The 21,379-nt window shown below is 32.9% G+C and overlaps 1 protein-coding gene across 6 annotated transcripts in view; it reads right to left on the reverse strand.

The window, feature by feature from the left end:
* Positions 1-21,379, reverse strand: part of TRAPPC8 (trafficking protein particle complex subunit 8) — an 85,666-nt gene that overhangs the window by 45,388 nt on the left and 18,899 nt on the right. For 4 of the 6 annotated variants that reach the window (XM_079109313.1, XM_079109315.1, XM_079109317.1 and 1 more), the window contains 8 exons: positions 21,075-21,228; positions 18,673-18,766; positions 17,763-18,022; positions 17,150-17,265; positions 16,292-16,442; positions 14,988-15,088; positions 11,731-11,836; positions 5,694-5,825 (listed from right to left, as the gene is read on the reverse strand). In XM_079109313.1, the coding sequence (XP_078965439.1) occupies positions 5,694-5,825; positions 11,731-11,836; positions 14,988-15,088; positions 16,292-16,442; positions 17,150-17,265; positions 17,763-18,022; positions 18,673-18,766; positions 21,075-21,228 (1,114 nt within the window). The remainder of the gene's footprint in view (positions 1-5,693; positions 5,826-11,730; positions 11,837-14,987; positions 15,089-16,291; positions 16,443-17,149; positions 17,266-17,762; positions 18,023-18,672; positions 18,767-21,074; positions 21,229-21,379) is intronic. The other 2 variants (XM_079109314.1, XM_079109316.1) reach the window with 1 other exon arrangement.

Consider the following 21,379-nt stretch of genomic DNA (forward strand, 5'->3'; position numbering starts at 1 on the left):
ACAAATTCATATTCAAGGTGGCCTCTATATGGATTAAGGTGTACATTCTGTGGTTTGGTACAACCTACTGCAATACTGAGAACAGCAAGGAATTAAAACCACAATATGCTACCCAAGAAATGTGTTCAGAATGGAAGTAGTGCAGAATGCCAAAACCTACAAGTACTGCAGCAAAACGGCAACATTTATGGCAATAAATGTCAACATATGCACAAGAAAGGTACAGATCACTACATTCTTATAGCAGTGCAACAGTATGTTTGATAGAAAAGATAATAAAAAATCAGGAAATGGAAAATTTGCATTGTCCATACACACTACACAGAACTTTTAGAAAGCACCAGACACAATGGTGCACACCTATAATACCAGAGACTTGGGAATCAGAGGCAGGATGATGGCAAATTCAAGGCCACCCTCAGCAACTTAGCAAGACCCCCAGCAACTTGATGAGACTATGTCTCAAAATAAAAAATAAAAAGGGCTGGGGCTGGGGCTCAGTAGTAAAACACCCCTGGGTTCGATCCCCTGTAACTTTAAAAAAAAAAAAAAACAAGCTTACAAAGCAGATAAAGCACCAAAGCAATTACTCCAACTGCAGTCATCAGGAAAAGAAGACAATAATAGAATAGGTAGCAGCCATTTTAACAGCCAAAGAAGACTTGCCATATTTAAAAATAAAAATAAAATCCTAAAGGATAAAACCCAAGTTTCTTCAGTGACAACGGAGACAGCTTTTCTTCAGATTTGGCTCTGGACTCATTAGGTATCGACCACCGTGTCATCACCACCCAATGAATGAATGAAGTGGCCACTTTGAAAGAAATGCTTCAGCAAAAGGATCTAGTGATTTTAGAAAAAGGAAAGAGGGTTACAAAGCTGAAGGCTGGGGATATAGCTCAGTTGGTAGAGTGCTTGCCTCAAAAGCACAAGGCCCTGGGTTCAATTCCCAGAACCACAAAAAAAAAAAAAAAAAAAAAAGGTTGAAGGCTGGTTTTCAATACCAGGAATCTCAGATGAGAATCAAAATTAACCAGAGAGGCAGCCTGGAGGGGCAGGCACAACTCCAAAGAACCTCCTTTCAGTCAGAACCACCATCTTCCAGTAATTCACCAAAAGGATGAACACAAAAAAGAGGCACCTGATAATATATTCTCTATCTCTTTTAGAAAACATGGAGTTATTCCTTTGGACACATATATGTGAACCTATAAGAAAGGTGATTTATAGATACCAAGGGAATGGGTGCTGTTCAAAAATGAGTGTCCCACAAATGATACCATGGCAAAACTACAATGATATGATTATGCCTGACATTTGACAATGACACCCAGCATGTATTAATTCTTGCCAAGAGAATTAATGTATGAGCCAGGCAAGGTGGTGCACACCTATAATCCCAGTGGCTCAGGAGGCTGAGGCAAGGAGGATCGCAAGTTCAAAGCCAAACTCAGCAATTTAGCAAGGCCCTAAGCAACTCTGTGAGACCCTGTCTCTAAATAAAATACAAAATAGTGGCTCAGTTTCAAGTACCTATGAGTTCCTGGATGAATTTTTGTATTTCTGAGTAAGAATCAGTATTTATAAAACCTTTACTTAGTAATTACAATGAGAGAGCACTTATAAAGAGAGAGAGAAAGAGAGAATTAATGTATTTATAGAGCACATTACACACTCTTAAGAGATAAGCTAGCTTCCTGAAACATGTGAAGGAAAGCGATCAGAAAAAGAAGCCAAAGAGAAAGGTACCTGGATTCAACTGAAGTGCCATCCTGCTCTGCCCAGAGCAGCACACTTTGTAAAAACTAATGGAAAGGAGCCTGAGCTGCAGCAACCTATGCCCTATGAATTCATGGCATAATAGGTGTTAGGAAAAAAAAAAAAAAAAAAAAAAAACCTCTGAGCTGTTGAAAGAGAAAGCGAGAGAGAGAGAGAGAGAGAAACAAATGAAACAAATGCAGTCTAAAAACACAGAAGTCCCAAAGCAAACAAGCACCACCTGCTTTGTCTGAACACAAGAAATCTGTCAGGCTACTCAAACTTTGTGAAAAACTATCTAGAAATGCCCAGAGCAGAAGCATATAGATTAGGGTCAGGGTGGTTAGTTTGAAACTGAACTCTCAATGAAATCTAATTCTGCTATGTCTATCCCTCTTTATACCACTACATTAAGCTAAGTGGAAATAACCAGTCTGTGCTAAAACTGCCAAGTTTAAGTGTACAGTACAACTGTGTATATTTATACATAAACTTTTTTACACCACTGTTTGTGTTTGGTAGTGATAGAGTTTGGTATTCTTTTCTTTTTCCTATCAATGCACTCCCATAACAACCAAGAGAAGGTATTTGGTATTAACTATCTATCACTGCTACCCTTTGAATTAAGACAACTTCCATCTTAAAAATGAAGTCTGTCACTGTGGTGAACACCTATATAATCCCAGTTACTTGGGAGGTTGAGAAAAGAGGATCATGAGTTTGAAGCCAGCCTAGGCAACACAGCAAGACCTCATATCAAAAAATTAAAAAATAAGATTTGATAACAAGAAGAAGCTTCTCTCCACTAAACCTTTGTTTAAGAGAGTGTGTATGTGTATATCATCTTGGGGGGGGGGGGGTGGGAAAAGGTGGGTGGTACTGGGGTACTCCAGTAGTATTATACCACTGAATTACATCCCCTGTCCTTTCCATTTTTTAAATTTTGAGACAAGGTCTCACTAAGTCACCAAAATTAGAATCAAACTTGCCATCCTCCTGCCTCAGCCTTCCAAGTTGAGCTTATAGGTGTGTGCCACTGCACCTGGCTCAGAGTACACTCTCGTATTCACTACTCTCCAAAACTGAAATTATAACCTTTGTACTAATTATAGTCAGAGATATCTTTGTGAGCTTCTGAAGAAATATTTTCTGAATTGTTAATGAAATCGAAGTCAAATCACCTGCCACCTGATAGCATCCAGAACAGTGTGTCTTTTGCAAATTTCCATAAAGATACCAAATTTGAATAAATCTAATGAGAAAACAGTATCAGGAAAACCTAACTGGAGGGACATGCTACAAAATAACTGGCCTACAGTCTTCAAAAGTGTTAAGCTCATGAAGTTAAGGAATCCTTTGAGTAAAAAAGGACAAAAGATCCTATGTCCTTTGATAAAGGACACTTACAGTACAACAATCGAAACATGAATGGGGTCTGAGGATTAGACAGGAGCACTGTATCAATGCCAATTTTTTATTTTCATGGTTATAACATGGATATATAGGAGAATGTTCTTGTTTCAAGGAAAGAGAAAATTTGTCCTGAAGAATCTGGGGGTAGCAGGGTACCAGGTAGATAACTTCATTCTGAAATGGTTCAGATAAACAAAATTTCTGAACTGAACTTGCAACTTTTTTATAAGGTTGAGGCCGTTTCAAAATAATTTTTAAAAAATATTTCTTGAAAAAAAAACAAGCTATTCTCTAGTAGCATTTGATAAAGCACACAATTGTAAACATTGATATACAGAAAACAATTGAAAATGTCTAAATGTCCAATTCAAGTGCATTTATTTAAAAATATTTTCAGTTGCAGATGGACATGATATCTTTATTTACTTTTTTAGGTGGGGCTGAGAATCAAATCCAGTTCCTCACACCTGCTAGGCAAGCACTCTACCACTGAGCCACAACCACGGCCCTCAAGTGAATTTTTGAATATTTCTTCGAAAAGTATCTTAAAAGATTTTAAAATGGTGTAAAAATTTAAAATCTGTCTTTTAAAATAAAAACAGAAAGAAAGATTGTCCAGGTTATATGGAACAATTGTACACACCTTCCACAGCATTTTTCTTAAACATTTTTCACTGATTAAACTTCCTAAAGAAAATTACATGCTTAATATAATTTTCACTTTTAAAATAGAAAACTTTCAAATAAAGACAAACACTAAAATAATGTGTTTCAGATGCATTGTCACTTACTATAGGATTATGAAAAATGAGTTAATTTTTAATGTTTTTTCCCCACTTTAGAGTCTAAGAATTCTAATTGATGAAGTACATCAATTATCGTAGGGCTGGGGAGATAGCTCAGCTGGTAGAGTGCTTGCCTCACAAGCACAAGGTCCTGAGTTCGATCCCCAGTACCACCAAAAACAAAAATTGTAAAAAATTTAATTTTATGACATTTTACTAAGTTTTTTATTTAATTAAAATAAGTCCACTTATTTTCTAATTTTCTACAGGTTCCAAAAATAGAGGAAGGAACCCAATATTAAAATGTCGTTTACTGCCAGGCGCAGTAGCACATGCCTATAATCCCAGAGGTTAGGAGTTGAGGCAAGAGGATCTTGAGTTCAAAGTCAGCCTCAGCAAAAGCGAGATGCTAAGCAACTCAGTGAGACCTTGTCTGCAAATAAAACACAAAATAGAGTTGGGGGTGTGGTTCTGTGGCTGAGTGTCCCTCAGTTCAATCCCCAGTACCCAAAAAAAGTGTCGGGAGCAGCAGGGATGTAGCTCAGTAGTAAGCACTTCTGGGTTCAATACCTGGTACCAAAAAAAAACAAGTTTCTTATTAAAAATCAGAAAAGTTTGCCGGGCATAGTTCTGTACACCTGTAATCCCAGCAACTCAGGAGGCTGAAGAGGGAGGATACTCCAAATTCAGGACCAGCCTCAGCAACATAGTGAGACCCTCAGCAACTTAGTATGACTATCTTAAAATAAAAAGGACTGGGTATAGCTCAGTGGTAAAGTGCCCCAGTTCAATTCCTAGTACAAAGAAAAAAAAATAGAAAAATTTTACATGAAATTGAGAGAAATTTTTTAATATCTTTCTTTGTACCTTTGAAATATCATTTACAATACTGGCAAGTTTTGTTAGCACAGGCTTGTAAAAATGTTAAGTATGTTCATTAAAACATATTAAGACTGGGAATGTAACTCAGTGGTAGAGCATTTAACTAACATGTATGATGCCCTGGATTCAATACCCAGCACCACCCAAAAAATACAGTATTAACTAAATTTTTTAAAATTCTCATTCTCCCCTATTAGATCAAAAATTCCTTAAAAGGCAACACCATGTTGATTTTATGGGTTTCCAGGGTGTTCCTGGAATAGTTTCTGAAATACAGAGATTATTATTCAATCCGCATTTCTATTTAAAGTAAACCATTATCTCAGTGCTGCTTACCCTAAAAAAGCTCTCTCCACCTAATGTTTATAGGAACAACTGGGACTATAGAAATTTCCCAATATAAATAAAGATCTCCAGCCCAATCACTTTGAAAAGATAAGAAACAGAGAGTTCTACACATTAAAAATTTAGTCAGTAACCATTATAAAGCATTCTCAAAGACACCAGAGGATCAGAGTGCAAGCATTCATCCCTTCTTAAATGCACAGTGTATCCAGCCCTTAACATATATGATTTGGTTTAACCTCATTAAAAATTCGGGTAAAATTGCAAAATTTTATAAATAACAGATTCAGAAAAGATAAGCAACTTGGCCAAAGTCAAGCTGTGAGTAGATTAAGATCTAAACCCATATTTGTCTAAATTCAAATCCATATCTTTTCCAATAGAATACTTCAGAACAAAGTTTATTTCAGCTTTTAGAATTAATTTTAAACCATAAAAAATTGATGACATGTTATAAAATAAATTAATTAAACAAATAGAACCTTTTCATTTTAAATAAAAAATGCTCACCTGTCCTGCTTTACTAAACCGATGGCCGGCCAATATCATATGAAATGCATATTTTCTAACCATGGGACTCTTCATGTTTATAAAGCAATGTGCTGCCTGTTCCAAAAGAAGTGCACTTCGGAGATCAGAATCCTATTGAATGTTTAGAAAAAACGATTGTTAATTAAAAGTGAATAGATAACTGGTTAAAAACATTTATATTCTTAGCATATAGCATATCCAAAATTTAACTTGTGAGTATGTGAGGGCAGAGATAAAGGGGCAAATCAATTTTGATTCTTTCTTCCAAAAAAGCTTTTTAAATTTCATTTAAAAAGCAAAAAACCAAAACTTTCACCGTGAAATATTTTGCTTTTCATAAGCAAACACCTGATTATAGTATGTACCATGTAACAAATCTCTGAAGAACCACAATCTCTTCCCAAATGGGCAAAAAAAAAAAAAAAAAAAAAAGGAAGCAAAGCTGGGAATTTAATACAGGTATACTGGTTAAAGATAAACCAAAAATCACAAAAGCACAGGGGGAAAAAAAATCAGATTTACACCAATCTAATTTCTTCTAGAAATTAGTCTGTGACTTCTAATAGCATATTTCTATCTACCCAAGACAAAAAGATACAAATGAATGTGTACAGATTATGAAATAATCTTATCTACTAAAGTTTTCTTGTATTTAAAGGAATCCTCAATTTTTGCTATAATTTGAGAGGGTCAAATGTCTGCTTTTCATTAAAAAGTTCATGAAGATTATCTTCAAAGATTCTCTCTTCACCTGCCAATCATACATTAGCAAACAGTACAACTCAAATCAGTTTCCACTTCAACTGACGCTTACAAACACAATGACTACAAAAACTGCACACTTATATTAACATCATCACTCATAAGAACAACCTTTTTAAATATGTCACCACTTAACAAATAACTGAGAAAGTACTGAAGGTTGCTGATTAAGTATCAACAACATTTTCACCGAAACTTTCTCTAGGTTTTCAGCTATTCTCAAGCTGAACTTACCATGCCCTTCCATGTGTTCTGCTGCCATTATTTTCCCCAGGGAAAGTTGAAAACAGAAAACATTGACTTTAAATGCAATAATTTAAACAAATTATAGTTACATCAAAAAGTGTTCACAGACCATTATTATAAACTATCTCTGTAGCAATCCTAAAATCTTAGAGCTGAAACACATCTGAGGAATGAATCCACCTAGACTGCATTCAGTAACTGGTAGCTATTATTATTTCAAACCCCTCAAGAAAAAAACTAAATGATCAGATGATTTCTCTAAGTATTAAGATCCAATCAAATAACTAGAAAAATCAGGAATTGATTCTTAACCAAAGGTCTATATCAGAACTACTTGGGGGGGAATCTTGGGAATGAACTTTTTTTTTTTTTTTTTTTACTTTAAAAGATTTATTAAAATATATTCTTTCAAAGAATTTTTTTTCTTTTTTCTTCTGGTGCTATTGGTGATTTAACCTAGCAGTGCTTGGCCACTGAGCCATATCCCCAGTCCTACTTTTATTTATTTATTTAATTTATTTGCTTAATTATATTTTGAGACAGGGTTTGGCTAACTTGTTTAGGGCCTCAATAAGTTGCTGAGGCTGGCCTTGAACTTATGATCTTCCTGCCTCAGCCTCCCAAGTCGTTGGGATTACAGGCATACAGCACCATGCCTGGTTAAATAATAAATGTTTAAAGAAAACAATGAACATCTTTCTTTCCCATACCATGCTTCATCTCATTTGCCAGAGGTAACAACTATTCACAGGTTATTTATTGTGTGTGTATGTGTGTCTTTCTCCATATGTGTACATGTATACTTATATGCCTAATATATATGTTTTTTAAAATATACATTCTTAATACATGTGGCTTTATTCACTTTATATCAGACACCTTTCCAAGAAATCTACATCTCTCGTTTCTTTTAAATATACACTGTATTCCATTATATAAATGTGCCATAACTTATTAATATAGTTTCCAATTATTTCATTTTTGTTACTACAAAAATAATAAGTATCTTTATAAAAAATATTTTAATTATTCAAATATTTTATTAGATCAATTTCAAGAAGCAGAACCACTAAGTTAATGAAAGCTATGCATATATTTCAAATTTTAACCAATGCAGCCAAACTGCTACCAAAAAAGTGTACATTTCATCAACAAAGAGAGTTCACATTTTCACTTCACTAAGTCAAAAACTCTAAAGCTTTTTGTCTAATAAAAGAAAAATGACACCTTGCTCCTTAACATATATTTCTATAATAGCAAGGCTACTGATCTTTTCATACACTTGGAAGGCCTTGGTATTTTTTTCTGTGCTTTGCTTGGTAAGATCTTTTTGTAAATGGGTTTTCATGATTTTCTGATTTGTCAGAGCCCGTTGGATACTTAGTTAATTTTAGTCCTTAATCATACAATTTACAAATATTATTTCCCAGTTTCAACATGAAAGAGTTTATTCTTTTGTAGTAAAGTGCACTATTTCTGTTATTATGGCTTCAAGATATTGCATCAAACTAAGAAAGGATATTATCATTACCAGATTTAAAAAAAAATGTTCTAGCATTATCTTCAAGATAAATGTGTGTATCTTCTGTATTATACTGGTTTCTTTTTTATATTATACTAGCATATAATAAACAAATAGGAATCCAACCCAAATGGCTGGACAGATGTCACAATACCATTTATAAATAACCTAGTTTCTCCACTGATTTTTAAATGGTATCTTAAATCATATGAAATATGTAATTCCCATCCTATTCCATTAATGTGTCTATTCCTATAAATGTAAACAATTTTAACTTCTGTAGCCTCACTAATATATTCTAATATCTAGAAGAGGTAATTCCCTCTAATTTATATTTTTTATTCCAGAATTTTCATTTAGGTCTCTCAACTGTTTCACAGTTTTTCTTTAGGTTCTATAAGTTTAAGTTTATTCTTAGCATGTAAATGTGGAACCTAGTAAATGGTCATTAAGTCACAAGGGGCCTTATAAATGGATTAATGACAATATCACAGGAATAGGTGACTAGGAAAGTAGATTTGTTATAAAAGTAAGTTCAGCCCTCTTTTTCCTTCTTGCTCTCAAACTCCTTTGCCCTTCTGCCTTCCACCAAAGGATGAGGCAACACAAAGACCCTCTCCAGATGCCAGTGCCATGAACTTCCCTTCCTCCAGAACCATAAACCAAATAAATTCATATTGCTTATAAATTACCTAGTCTAGGTATTGTTAAAGCAACATTAAAAGACTAAACAGATTTCAATAAACACTTTCATAAAAAGTTGATAAAATCACCTGTTGCAGCTACTGCACAGAATCAAATTTCAAACAAACAATGGCTCTAAGATTTTGATTTTTTTCTTCATATAACATGAAGTTAATAGGGAAGGTACTATTGGTTGATCAATTTCCCATAGGAATAGTTGCTCCCAAGCTGAAAACCCTAGATTGTGTGCACTAACATTCTGAGAATCCCAGAGCATGAAACAGTAAAACCTATCTGTCCATATAATTGCAATACCAAAAAATTAAGTCAAAGCACAACATTTTCACTCAGCCTTATAACTGTCTTTTGCTACAATGGTACTAGCAAAAATCTAGGGAACACAATTCAAGAATATCAACAGTATGTGATTATGTTCTCTATTCTTGACACAAGTACATTTGTCAAGTTAACAAAAATACATACAATAAACAAATTACTAGCTAAGATTTTATATTAATTTTATACACATTATGCCTAGTAATCTTTATTTTCAAGTTATCACAAAAAATACAAGAAATAGAACAGGTCACTGTGAATCACAATTTCTGGGAAAATGCATCAAAGTACCTGCCCCCACCCACTACCCCACAGCAGTAAATAACAGTGATACATTTTCTACACTTTCATGACAAAATAAATCATATGGACTAGAGAAAAAAAATTGAGAAAAAAAGAGTTGAAAAAAATGACAGAAAATAACAAGGATATAATGCAGAAAAATTTGCTCTATAGAAATTTTATTTACAAATGCAGGTAGAAATGTAATTAAAAGTAAGCAAGAAAAGAATAAATTTTATTCAAGCTCCTGGACCATTAATTTTTATATTCACTCACATCCCTAGTGTGAAAAACACAGTCACACATTCAAAACCCAAATCAGATTATTTATTATAATAGAAAACATCAACACACCTTGAGCCTATATTCAGCTCTACCAGTTTGTCTGACATGTGTTCACATTTAATTGGGTCAGTGGGCCCATGCAATACCAATCATTAAGCATTCTAAATATTATTTAAATATAAACATCATTTTAAATATAAATAAGTATACATTTCTGTAATATACATTACAGAAATCTTTTTAGAAAACTTAATAATTCAGTTTAATAAACATTTTTAGAGTATCATGTGCCAAGACAGTATTAGTTACCAAGGATAAAAATATGAAGAGCAGCCCACTTCCCTTCCCTCAAGCTGTTAAAAGCTTAAACATAATTTCCAATATAACACAACAGGACAAGTTAGGTTTTATAGCACTATATGAGAGAGTAGAAAGAAGAAAGGAGACCTGGGGTAGTGGGAAAGACTATCTGAAGGACATGACTTATAAAGAACTAATGAAGGACAAGTAAATTAGGTAAAGCAAAAGGAAAAAAGTCATAGTCCTGGTAAAAGATATCAAGGATATGAACTAGGACAGTAGTAGGACTTGGGGGAAGTAGGAGATAAATAAACTATTTTGAGATATAAACAAAAATATAGTTAAGAAAATGAAACAACAACCCCGCCCCCAACGCCACAGTTACTGACAGGAAGAATGAATACAGGAGCACTTCAAGTAGTTTCTGCTGGAGTAAACAGTTGGCTGGTGACAACGCAAAACTATGCTATATCACAGAAGAAATTTCAAATTTAGGGCAGAGACTGTAGTTCACTGGTAAAGTATCTGCCTAGCTGCAAGTCTACATGAGGCCCTGGGTTCTGTCCCCAGTTCTGCAACCAAAAAAAAAAAAAAAAAAAATTGAATTTCTTGATATGTTAACTTAAGATGTCTTGGAAACACTCAAGTAGATTTGTCATTTTAAAATGGTCAAACTAATCTAAAATTCAAGAAGTCAGGGTTGGGAACAGATAGGAAGTAAAAACCACAACTGTGAAAAGGATCACCCAAAACTGTAAAAAGTAAAAATAGAATAGTGATAACTTAAGGGGTGAAAAATGTATTTGATTTGTACCTTTGTTCTTGAGTATTCTAAAAAATGTCTTTAACCATACATACAAAAGAATACTACCATTCTTTACAAATCGATTGTCAAAGCAACTCAATAATGTCTACTACGTAATCTTCAACAGCAATTATATATGGATTATTTAACAGTTTTGAAATATTCATAATAAATTTTTTTAAATGATTAAGATGATTTTCTTTAAAAGTTCATTCTAGCCAGGTGCAGAGGCACATGCCTATAATCCCAGCGATTCAAGAGGCTGAGGCAGGAGGATCAAAAGTTCAAAGCCAGCCTTGGCAACTTAGTGAGGCCCTAAGCAACTTACCAAGACCCTGTTTCAAAATAAAAAATAAAAAAGGCTGGGGATGTGGCTCAGTGGTTAAATGCCCCTGGGTTCAATCCCCAGTACTAAAAAAAAAAAGTTCATACTAGTTATAAACAAGATTTAAAATTCTTCAGTGGCTATATTTTTTAAAGTTGAGGAATGATATACATGCATGTTGTTTTAAAAATTATTACACATAGGACAGAACCTAAGTCATAAGATACGCCCAATACATATTTGTGGTTAGTAATAATAAAATGTAGAGTTAAAATATATAAATAAAATAAATTCAATTTATGCAACATTACACTTAAAATGAATTCAACAAATAACTAAAAGGCTATCTTATAAATCTCAAAGGGATGCCACTTCTAATTTTATATTTTGTATACTTTCTCATGAAAAAAGACACAAGCTTACAAAGTAATGAATACTAATTAAATTAAATACTATACAGTTTCAGTACCTCACTTGTCAACCGTATTAGGAGAGCTGCAGCCTCTGAATATTTGCTTTGGCTTTTTAGAATTTCAGCACTAAGCAATACACATCTTTCAGCCAATACCATATTCCTAAAGAAAAATGAATGAGAAAAATAAAATCAGCACCATAACAATACCTCGGCACATCAAAGTTACCACATATTCAGCAAGACTACAATTATAGATTTTAAATATAAAAGTCTACATCCTTATTACCAACATATCAAGTGTTTAAAAAAAAAAAAAAAACCTGCCAAGAATTCCCATAACCCACCAAAACTTTTTATCCTCATGTAATATTGTAGTAAGAATACAATGCAAAATTACAATTCCTATATGCAAAAAAGCTAGAATAGTAAACTATGAACTAACGGTTAACAAAAATTGATTCTAACAGAAAAGAATGTAAGCATGTCACCAATATTCGTTTTCTTGTTCTCACTATAAGTTCTGGTTATTTGTTTCATTTACTGGTTACTTATAGGAATATTTAGGCATTTTCCCATTGGTAGTAGCACTGTAATGTTTCAACTGGAGACAGCAAAGAACCAGAGTTGCCTGAGTGATCCCAGAGTCAAACTTTTTTTTTTTTTCTTTTTGGGTAAAAATACATAATCAGTTGGTTTTTCTTGTGGATTACTATATCAGAAATCTAGAATTAGATTATTCATTTTCAAAAACAAACTAAAATGAAAACATTCTTTCTGTGAAATGACAAGCGAAGTCCTTCTTTGGGAAACAGCAGCAAAAGTTTCTTCTTTTAACTTTTAATCCTTATATTGGAATATTACTTGACTTTGAAATAACAACCAAAGCTTACTAACTCAAACCTACTATGGAATGCCACTGTGAACAATATTTTTAGAACACAATTTACTAGTCTCAAATTACTGAGGGTGATCTGTCATAAACTTTCTACACCATGATTTTTTAATATAGAGTTAGAATTTATAAATATCTAAGATTATTAATGAGCAAAAAAAGACTTAATTCCTATTTACCAGTACTTCATGTGTATAATATAATATGCAGTTTTCTTAAGTAAATTTTATAAAATCTCTCAGGTCTTAACACTATTATTTTTGGTTCCTCACCATTTCCCCATGTGGTCAGTTATTAAGTCAATGGGTACAAATCCAGGATTTTATTAATTTGTCAATTCAAGCAATATTTTAAAGAGGCATTTGTAAAAACAAAACAAAACATTGTTATCAGCAGGGTGAAGTGCTGAGCAGTCAGGTATTTCTAGGACACAATTTCAATATTAAAAGTAGAAATTGATACCAAAGACAGAATGAACAGGCAATAATTTATTTTTATTATGATTTGAGGAGAGAGAAGGATGGTTTTATAAAAGAAAAAAATGGGGGTTGGGGTACAGCACATGGTTTTTTCCTAAATTTAATCCCCAGGAGCCAAAAAAAAAGAAGAAATTCAAGAAGTCTTATAAGTAGAATTTCATCAATTCAAAAATGAAGCACAGAATTCTAAGAGGGCATTGCAATGAAAAACAATATGTTTATTGTATCTGAAGAAAATTTATTTACATTTTATTATTTCTGGGATCAGGGAGCTTCTTAAAATTGCTATGTATAATTGACACAGTGTTTCTAATTTATCCCAAATACTAAACGGCCCACAAATTTTAATCAATAATGGCAACTTAGAGTGAGGATTATAAGGTAAATAATGCCTAACAGTAAACAGGGATTCAGAAACACATATAGTCTGTTGTGGAAAAGAGGACAAAACTGGATTGCTAATGTTTATCTGGTTCACTATAGCCTTTTCTTTTGCAGCATTCTACACACATATCTCTACAAGTTCTGAACTTCATGAAGACAAGGCAGATCTTTTGAGAGAACAAATATTCAAACTTCTTGAAACTTTAGCTATTTTGGCTTCTGTGGTAGCTCACTATACTAGTTCTACCTTTACAATTTCTCCTTTCAATCTCTTTCAGTAATTCCTCTTCCAAAGGGCTATCTTCTGCTAAAATCTACAAATATGTTCTTGACTAGAATATAAAGTATAAGAGGGAGGATTTGATAGTGGTTCCATCATTTATTAGCTGTATACCCTTGGGTAAGTGAAACTTTCTAAGTTTCAGTTTCTTTATCTATAAAGCAGAAATAACACCACCTACCATGTCACAGGTTTGTTTTGATGATTAAATGAAGTGTAAATTACTTGGTCATAGTGAATTAAGTGCCAAACACTCAAATATTAACTTTTTAAAAGTAGGAATGTTGCTTTATTGTAAACATATTGCTATTACAACTACAACTTTACTTAACATCATAGGAGTCAAAATTGCTTTTATCTCTCTCTTCCAATGCATCCATTCTACAATAGAAAAGTAAACAATGTAGCTCAAATGTAGAATGTTTGACTAACATGTAAGCAAGGCCCTGGGTTTGATCCCTAGCACCACAAGAAAAAAGAAATGTTAGATTAAACATTTTGAAAAATAACTTTTATGATGTCAAGGTTCTAATCATGTATTCAGTAATTTTCCATTTACTACTACATACATTTTAATTACAGATTAAGAATAATCATAATAAATGATAAAGCCTCCTTTCACTGATTTATCTTAAACCCCTTTTCCAAATTTATCAGTCAATATTTTCCATATATATAATTGCTATGATCTAGACAGAGTTCTATCTCCTTTCACTAATAATGGTTCAACCAAAACATTATTTCTGAAAATCATAATTCCAGAAATGTCTATCAAATCCCAACTACCTTTCTTTTAAGTTCTATTCATCAAATGTCCCAAGAAACCTCCTCTGACCACTTATGGATCTGTTCATAATCTCCTTATAGGTGGTTAATTCTAATACTACCATGTATTCAAAACACTTTCCATCTCCACCACTGACTCCCACCCTACACTGAACTATTATTTAACTCTTAATAAACAAAAAAGTCAAAATGGCTAATTCCTGACTTAATAGTGGAAATGTTCGGAAATGTTCCTACAATATAAATCACCCTCAAGGTAACACATAACTTCAACATTCTTAATCCAAACCAAATAGAAAAGAGGTAGTAAAGTAATAAAATACTAATTTTTTTCACCCCAACTTATCTGACTACATTAACTTGAGAATCTAAAGCATGAAAAACAAAGAACTCTTTATAAGTAATAACAATATAAATATCAAAAAATAAATTTAAAAAAATGTTAAATTTACCTCTAAATGGGCACAATATAAATACTACAGTCACCTACTTGCAGATATCCCTGTATGTCTGAATTGCTGTATCCATGTAATGAGCAGGGTATGGCCTGGGTGCTCCTGGTTGAAGAAAAGCTGACACTGCTGCCATTTCCTAAGGGAAAACACAAAATGTACACTATTTTAGAAGGAGAAATATTCTTATAATTTAGCATTCAGGATGCTCAAAAATTAGAATGAAATTTGTTGGAATTTGTTATTGTACATACATATAAAATGCATAGCTTAAAGCAGACTCAAAAAATATATACTTTCATCTTAAAATTCATCCAAATTCAAGTATTTCCTTAAATATTTAAATGACATTTCCAAGAAGACCCAGTAACTTTCGTTTATTATATATATATATATATATATATGTGTGTGTGTGTGTGTGTAAACAACCAAGTGAACCTAGCTTAAGATTTCTGGTATGCCTCCTCCCTGTTCTTCTAAGAGCACAGAACAGACCAATAATGGGATTACACAAAGAAAATATAGTCATGTGTCACTTAATGGCAAGGATGCACTCTAAGAAATGTGTACTCATGTGTTTTCTTGTTGTTTGGGCAGCAAACTGATAAAATTTTTTAATGCATTATGCTTGTAGGACACCACCATGGTCCACGATTACCCAAAACTTTGTTGTGCACCATATGACTGCATCTTTTTTTTTCCAATTTTATCTACTATCTGATAAATATTACATCTAAGCTATTTAAACAGAGATAGCAGCTATATGAAAGAAAATAGATTAGCACTAGAAAATAAAGGCATGTCTACTATAATATGATATATGCACACCTGAAAATAACTGAGGTTGTGAAAGCTGCCCTTAAAGGTAATATACCTCAAAAAAAAATATGGTTATGACAGTCCTTCCGAGGTCTATTCATCTGTGTAACCAAAGCACAAGCAAAATTATTAAATGCTATGTTGGAGGGTGACCTACATAATCTAGAAAAGCAGCTTAGCATGACTGGAAGCTACCTCTGGGAATAGAAAAAATACCAATATATAAATCCTGGCAGAGATGGAGACAAAGAAAAGGACCTCCTAATAGGCAAAGATACTATGTGGGTGAACATGGGAGAAAGTGTAGCCTGCTTTGAGCCCAAAGCAATGCAAGGCCAGAGGTGTACCTCCCTCCAGAGGAAGTTCATGTACATCAAAATCCAGGCATTCAGTTTTTATTTTCTTAAAATGCAACCAAGGGCTGGGGATGTAGCTCAGTGGTAAAGTGCTTGTCTAACATGTGTGAGGTCCTGGGTTCAATTCCCTGCAAATCAAAAATCAATAAGTAAAAATAAATACCAACCAAGGCACCAGCTGCATACAGCATTGCTTGATCATTAAGAAAATCCTTCTTTGCAGTATGATAGCAACTGTAAGCTAAATCATAATGCTGCACCAAAAAACATAAGTCAGCCATTTTCCTGATTTGAAGTTCTGGTGCTTCAGGTGGATACCTATACATACAAAATAAGTAAAAATATATATATAATTTATTACCCTCAACTCCATTAAATATTAAATGTTTAACAAGCTATTTAACTATCCAGAACGTACAGAAAACTGATTCTCTTTAACAAGAATTCTATCCCCAAGAAGGTTATCAATTTTCAGAACTATTTGGAAGCAAAAAGTTATTTTATTTAATTTATAACTGTGGGAACTTCTTAATAGCAGGCAAGTAATTTTCTCCATGATAAAGTTACAAAGTAAATAAAATGGTTAATTCCAGGAATTACATATGATCAGGAAGAAAAATTAAAATCCAAATGGATTAATTTTATTCTCCCTTAAAACAAAATTTTCTTACAAAATTTGCTAAGTACATGCCACATTAAAATCATAGACTATAACATTTAAGATATAAAAGGGTTATTAACAAATACCTAATCTAATCCCATCTTCATGCAATTAGGGAAACAGACCCAAAATAAAGTGACTTTCCCAGGTATCTTAAGAGTTTGTTTTATTTTTAGATGTCCAAACTACATTTTTAAAAAAATTAATATAACTTACTTATAGTCACTGCTCTTACCCACTGAATGTCTGCCAATGTGAAACTAAGAAACTAAGAAGGTTACTGTTTGCAGGACAACATATAATCAAACACTAGACAAAGTTAAAACAAAAACAGGAAAAATTAAAATAGCAGTTTTTTACTCACAGCAACCCAGATGTATTTTTCAGCTCATTAATGCTTTTTTCTGGAACTTTACTGCCACTAAACCATTTTTTAGTTGCAGAAAATAGAGATCGACTCAAACCTTTTCTTGATATTAGCTAAGAAAAAAGATTAAATACATTGACAAATACAAAGGACTTAAATTTTTATTCCCATACAAAAAAATTTAAATAACCTGAAAAAAGTTTTAGTAGTGGGTAAATAATAATTTTAATAACACTGATTTTTTTCCTTGAAAAACTATCTAAAGGGCTAGGAATGTAGCTCAGTGGTAGAGCATTTACCTAGCACACACAAGGCCCCGGGTTCAATCCTCAGCAACACACACACAGACACACACATACACACACACACACACACACACACACACACACACACACACACAAACTAATATGCTGGCAAAAATCTACTAAAAATGAATAAGTTTCTTCTAGGACTGAACAGAATTTCATCACTGATAGTAATTTCGATTAAGTCTTAATTTGGCCTACTGTGAAACAAAAAACTTAGAATACTTTAAGTAATTTACACTACATTCTTAAAGTTAGTATTTACTTAAATTTGAAAAATAAAAACCCAAAAAGTTAAGTATTACCTGGTCGTTTAATTGCCGAATTGTTTTCTCTATATGTGGCAAAAGGCCCCGAAATGTAAACTCTTGTATAAATTGTCGAATTCTATCATGATCGGTAAGTGTTAAACATGCACCATGAATTATTCCAGTATTTGCTTTCTTTGTTTCATGTAATGACGAGGCAGATTTTACATGATCTGGGCCATCAATGCTGTTAGAAGGGTCACTGGATTGGTCCAATTGAAGTGGGTGAGCTCTAAAGTTATTTGGTAAGCCATCTACTGAAAAACAAATCTTTCATTTACTTTCAAAATGCAAGAGAAAATGGTAAAACTACTACCATACTGCTTAAAAAAAAACAAACAGAAAAATGGAACCCTTTATCTCTCCATATGCCTTAGAAGTCTGAGATATATCATTAACATTTTTGCCCCTAAATTAAAGGGTTTGAGTTAATACTTGCTACATCTAGTAGAAATTTAAGAATTCAGGTAAATTGGGAAATAAAGAAAAATAGTTTCAAAATAATATAAAGAATTACTTTTAAATATCACAACTAAGCCATTGAAAAAAATCATAACAAGAAACTATTTAGAGCTACTATTAGCAAAACTAATTAAAAATACAAAAATACAGCTCCCAAAATCACTTGAATTTGGGAAATAATTAATGCTGTACATCACAGCTTCCCTTGCTTTCCACATATATTGTTTTAAAAGAAAGCTGACAACATTACTCTTATAAAATGAACTTTTAAATGTCAAAAACCAAACTCAAAGGACTCAATAAACACTTCAGAAGAAAAGCTAACCTGCTCATTATCTTTCTGTGTTACCAAAATTTCCCCATCTTTTATCTATAAAGGTTAGCATGCTTTGATAACAATACATGTTTTCTATCAAAAGAGAACTCAGAGAAAGTATATCAAGACCTTTGACTTCGTTATCTAATCCATCCAATGAAAGCAAGTTACTATCTGAATTCTTATTTGAAGTTATAGTACAAGGGCCATCTTCATATGATTCCTATCAAAATAAAATAAAACAGTATTAGCAATCATATTTACTCATGTTTAAGATATACCACCAAATCCATCAACAACTATGGTTGTTCTTCTACCACTGGCTTTATTTGCTAGCAGTAGTCTTTTCTTCTAGTCCTCTAAAATCCTAACTTCTTCCATGTTCTTTTTGTATTGTTGTTTTTTGTTTATTTATTTTTGCAGGACTGAGAATTAAACCCAGGGCCTCAATCGTGCCAGGTAACTATCCTACCACTGAGCTACATCCCCAACCCTATTTTTATTTTATTTTGAAACACGGTCTTGGTAAGTTGCCCAGGCTGGCTTTGAACTTGTGATCCTCTCAAGTAGCTGGGATTATAGGCATGTACCATGCCCAGTTTCATGTACTTTATTCTATCACTCCAGTCCACACCTGACATAGTCTTAAGTTCTTTTGCAACATTCAATTTTCTTCTGAATTCAAATGATCTATCTTACTTAATTTGTTACATGTGATAATATACATATACACACATATGCATATACATAGATATTCACACAGGTACATATGAATGTCTATGAATCAAAAGGAATATGGTAAGGAAGATGGACTGCTGGAGTCAGATAGGGGACAAAAAGACAAAGGGGTATATAATCTCCTAAGTCATGGGCACAGTGCTGCAATGTCTGAGTGGATTCTGAATATATTCAAGTGTTCTGAAAAAACATCTAATGCAAAATTCATTGGTACAAAGGCACTGCTTTGTCAGTCAACAAAGAAAGCTTAAAATACTCAGGTTACTCCATGAGACTAGTAAATATGGAATTATTCTGAGTGCCACAGTGAGGAAAATATGTAAACTAGAATTTACTGACAAAAATATGTGAAACAACCACTTGAGAAACACCAAGAAACTGGGTATATTTAGCCTAGAAAAATGTGTAAGGTGACAGACAGCTATCCTTCTACATTTTGAAAGCTGACAATGAAAAACTGATATGCCTCCACAAAAGGACCAATGTATACAAACAATGCAAATGTTAGGTTGACCCTCAATTTCAAGCTGTTCAGAAATTCAACTAGTTACTTCAGGAAATAGTGCTATCAGTACTTCATAGATTTAAAGGAAATTAAAGCATGAAATTGGAGGCTGACACCTCTGCCTTCTGTTAAAAGTTCTCAAACTGGACAACCTGATTTACATTACCCTTTACAAACTAAACTCTAAATCAAAACTTTCAGTACTGTTTCTATTCTGAGAATGGTCCTGAAAGACTATTTTTAAAAATCAAAGCTTGTTAACATCCAAATGGTTCTTTTTTGCCTAAAAAATTTTCCATACCATAAATCGCAAAGTAAGTTAGCAATCATTTCAATATTTAAATGAATAAAATATTGGAAGAGCACAATGTCTAGACTAAAAATTTCATGTTGTACAGAAAAACAAGTCAAATAAGATCTTTAAACAATATCGATATTAGAGCAATAATTACTTCACTTTATAACTGGTATGTTTTTAAAATAATATCACATAAGAGCACAAAACATAGTACAGTTATACAAAATAAAAATATTTTTTCCATTTACTTAGAATTTTTCCTTCTAAACACAAAAACAGTCAACTCTTGATTATCTACCTAAGCAAAGGAATTTGGCATTTAACTACTACGGAGTGGCATACAACCGTAACCTTAAATGTTTGAAAGCACATGAAACCTTACTCCTATCCACTTCAGCCAACAGACAATAATTAACATTAGCCTAGGACTATATAGTAAGGAAAGAGTTAGGAAGGAAGAAATAACACCCCTTAAAAATTCAATAGAAAAGGAAATCAAAGGAAAGCTTAGGTGGGAAAGTTCACCCACCTAAAAAGCATGAGCTCCAAATTCCAAAAGGTGAGTAAAAGAACAGCATGTTGAAAATGTAGAAGGCAACCTCAAAGCATGTGGATAATAAATAACTGACTGTTGGACAGGTAAAAAAATTCTACTATATTCATGTGTAGCCAATCTAATTGTTTTCATTATGTAATTCACTTTTCATCTTTTAAGGAAAAAGAGCAATTAACACAATTATATACCTGACAGGAGTTGCAGTTGGTTAAAAACAGCTTTAGAATTTGATTTAAGAGCTCACAGCTGATAGCCAGATTCTACAAAATAAATATTAGTAACTCTACCAGTTAAACCAAGACATAAAAAATCCTCACTTATACTATTATGTCATAAAACTGAAATACAACTTTTGTGGTTTGTTTCGTGTGTGTGTGTGTGTGTGTGTGTGTGTGTGTGTGTGTGTGTGTGTATGTGTGTGTTTTTACATATACCTGGTTTTGAATACTACTTTTCTGGAGATACTGACTCCAAGGATCTGGTATCTGTTCATCTGATGCTCGATTTGATGTTCGAGAATTAATTTTAAGCAAATAACAACCCTGAGTTCCATATTTCTGTTTCATTTCTTCATAAATTGATTCAGCTCTGAAATTAAAAAAAAAAAAAAAAACACTGTAATAACTTGGGAGCAGACTTTGGACAAAACGTCTTAATACAAAAATAATACTCAAAAAAAGGCAAAACAAAATTAGAGGATAGAATAATTAAATAATTAAATGAAAACATGCTTCTGTTT

Source organism: Sciurus vulgaris (genome assembly GCF_902686455.1).
Source record: "Sciurus vulgaris genome assembly, chromosome: 13".
Lineage (NCBI taxonomy): Eukaryota > Metazoa > Chordata > Mammalia > Rodentia > Sciuridae > Sciurus > Sciurus vulgaris.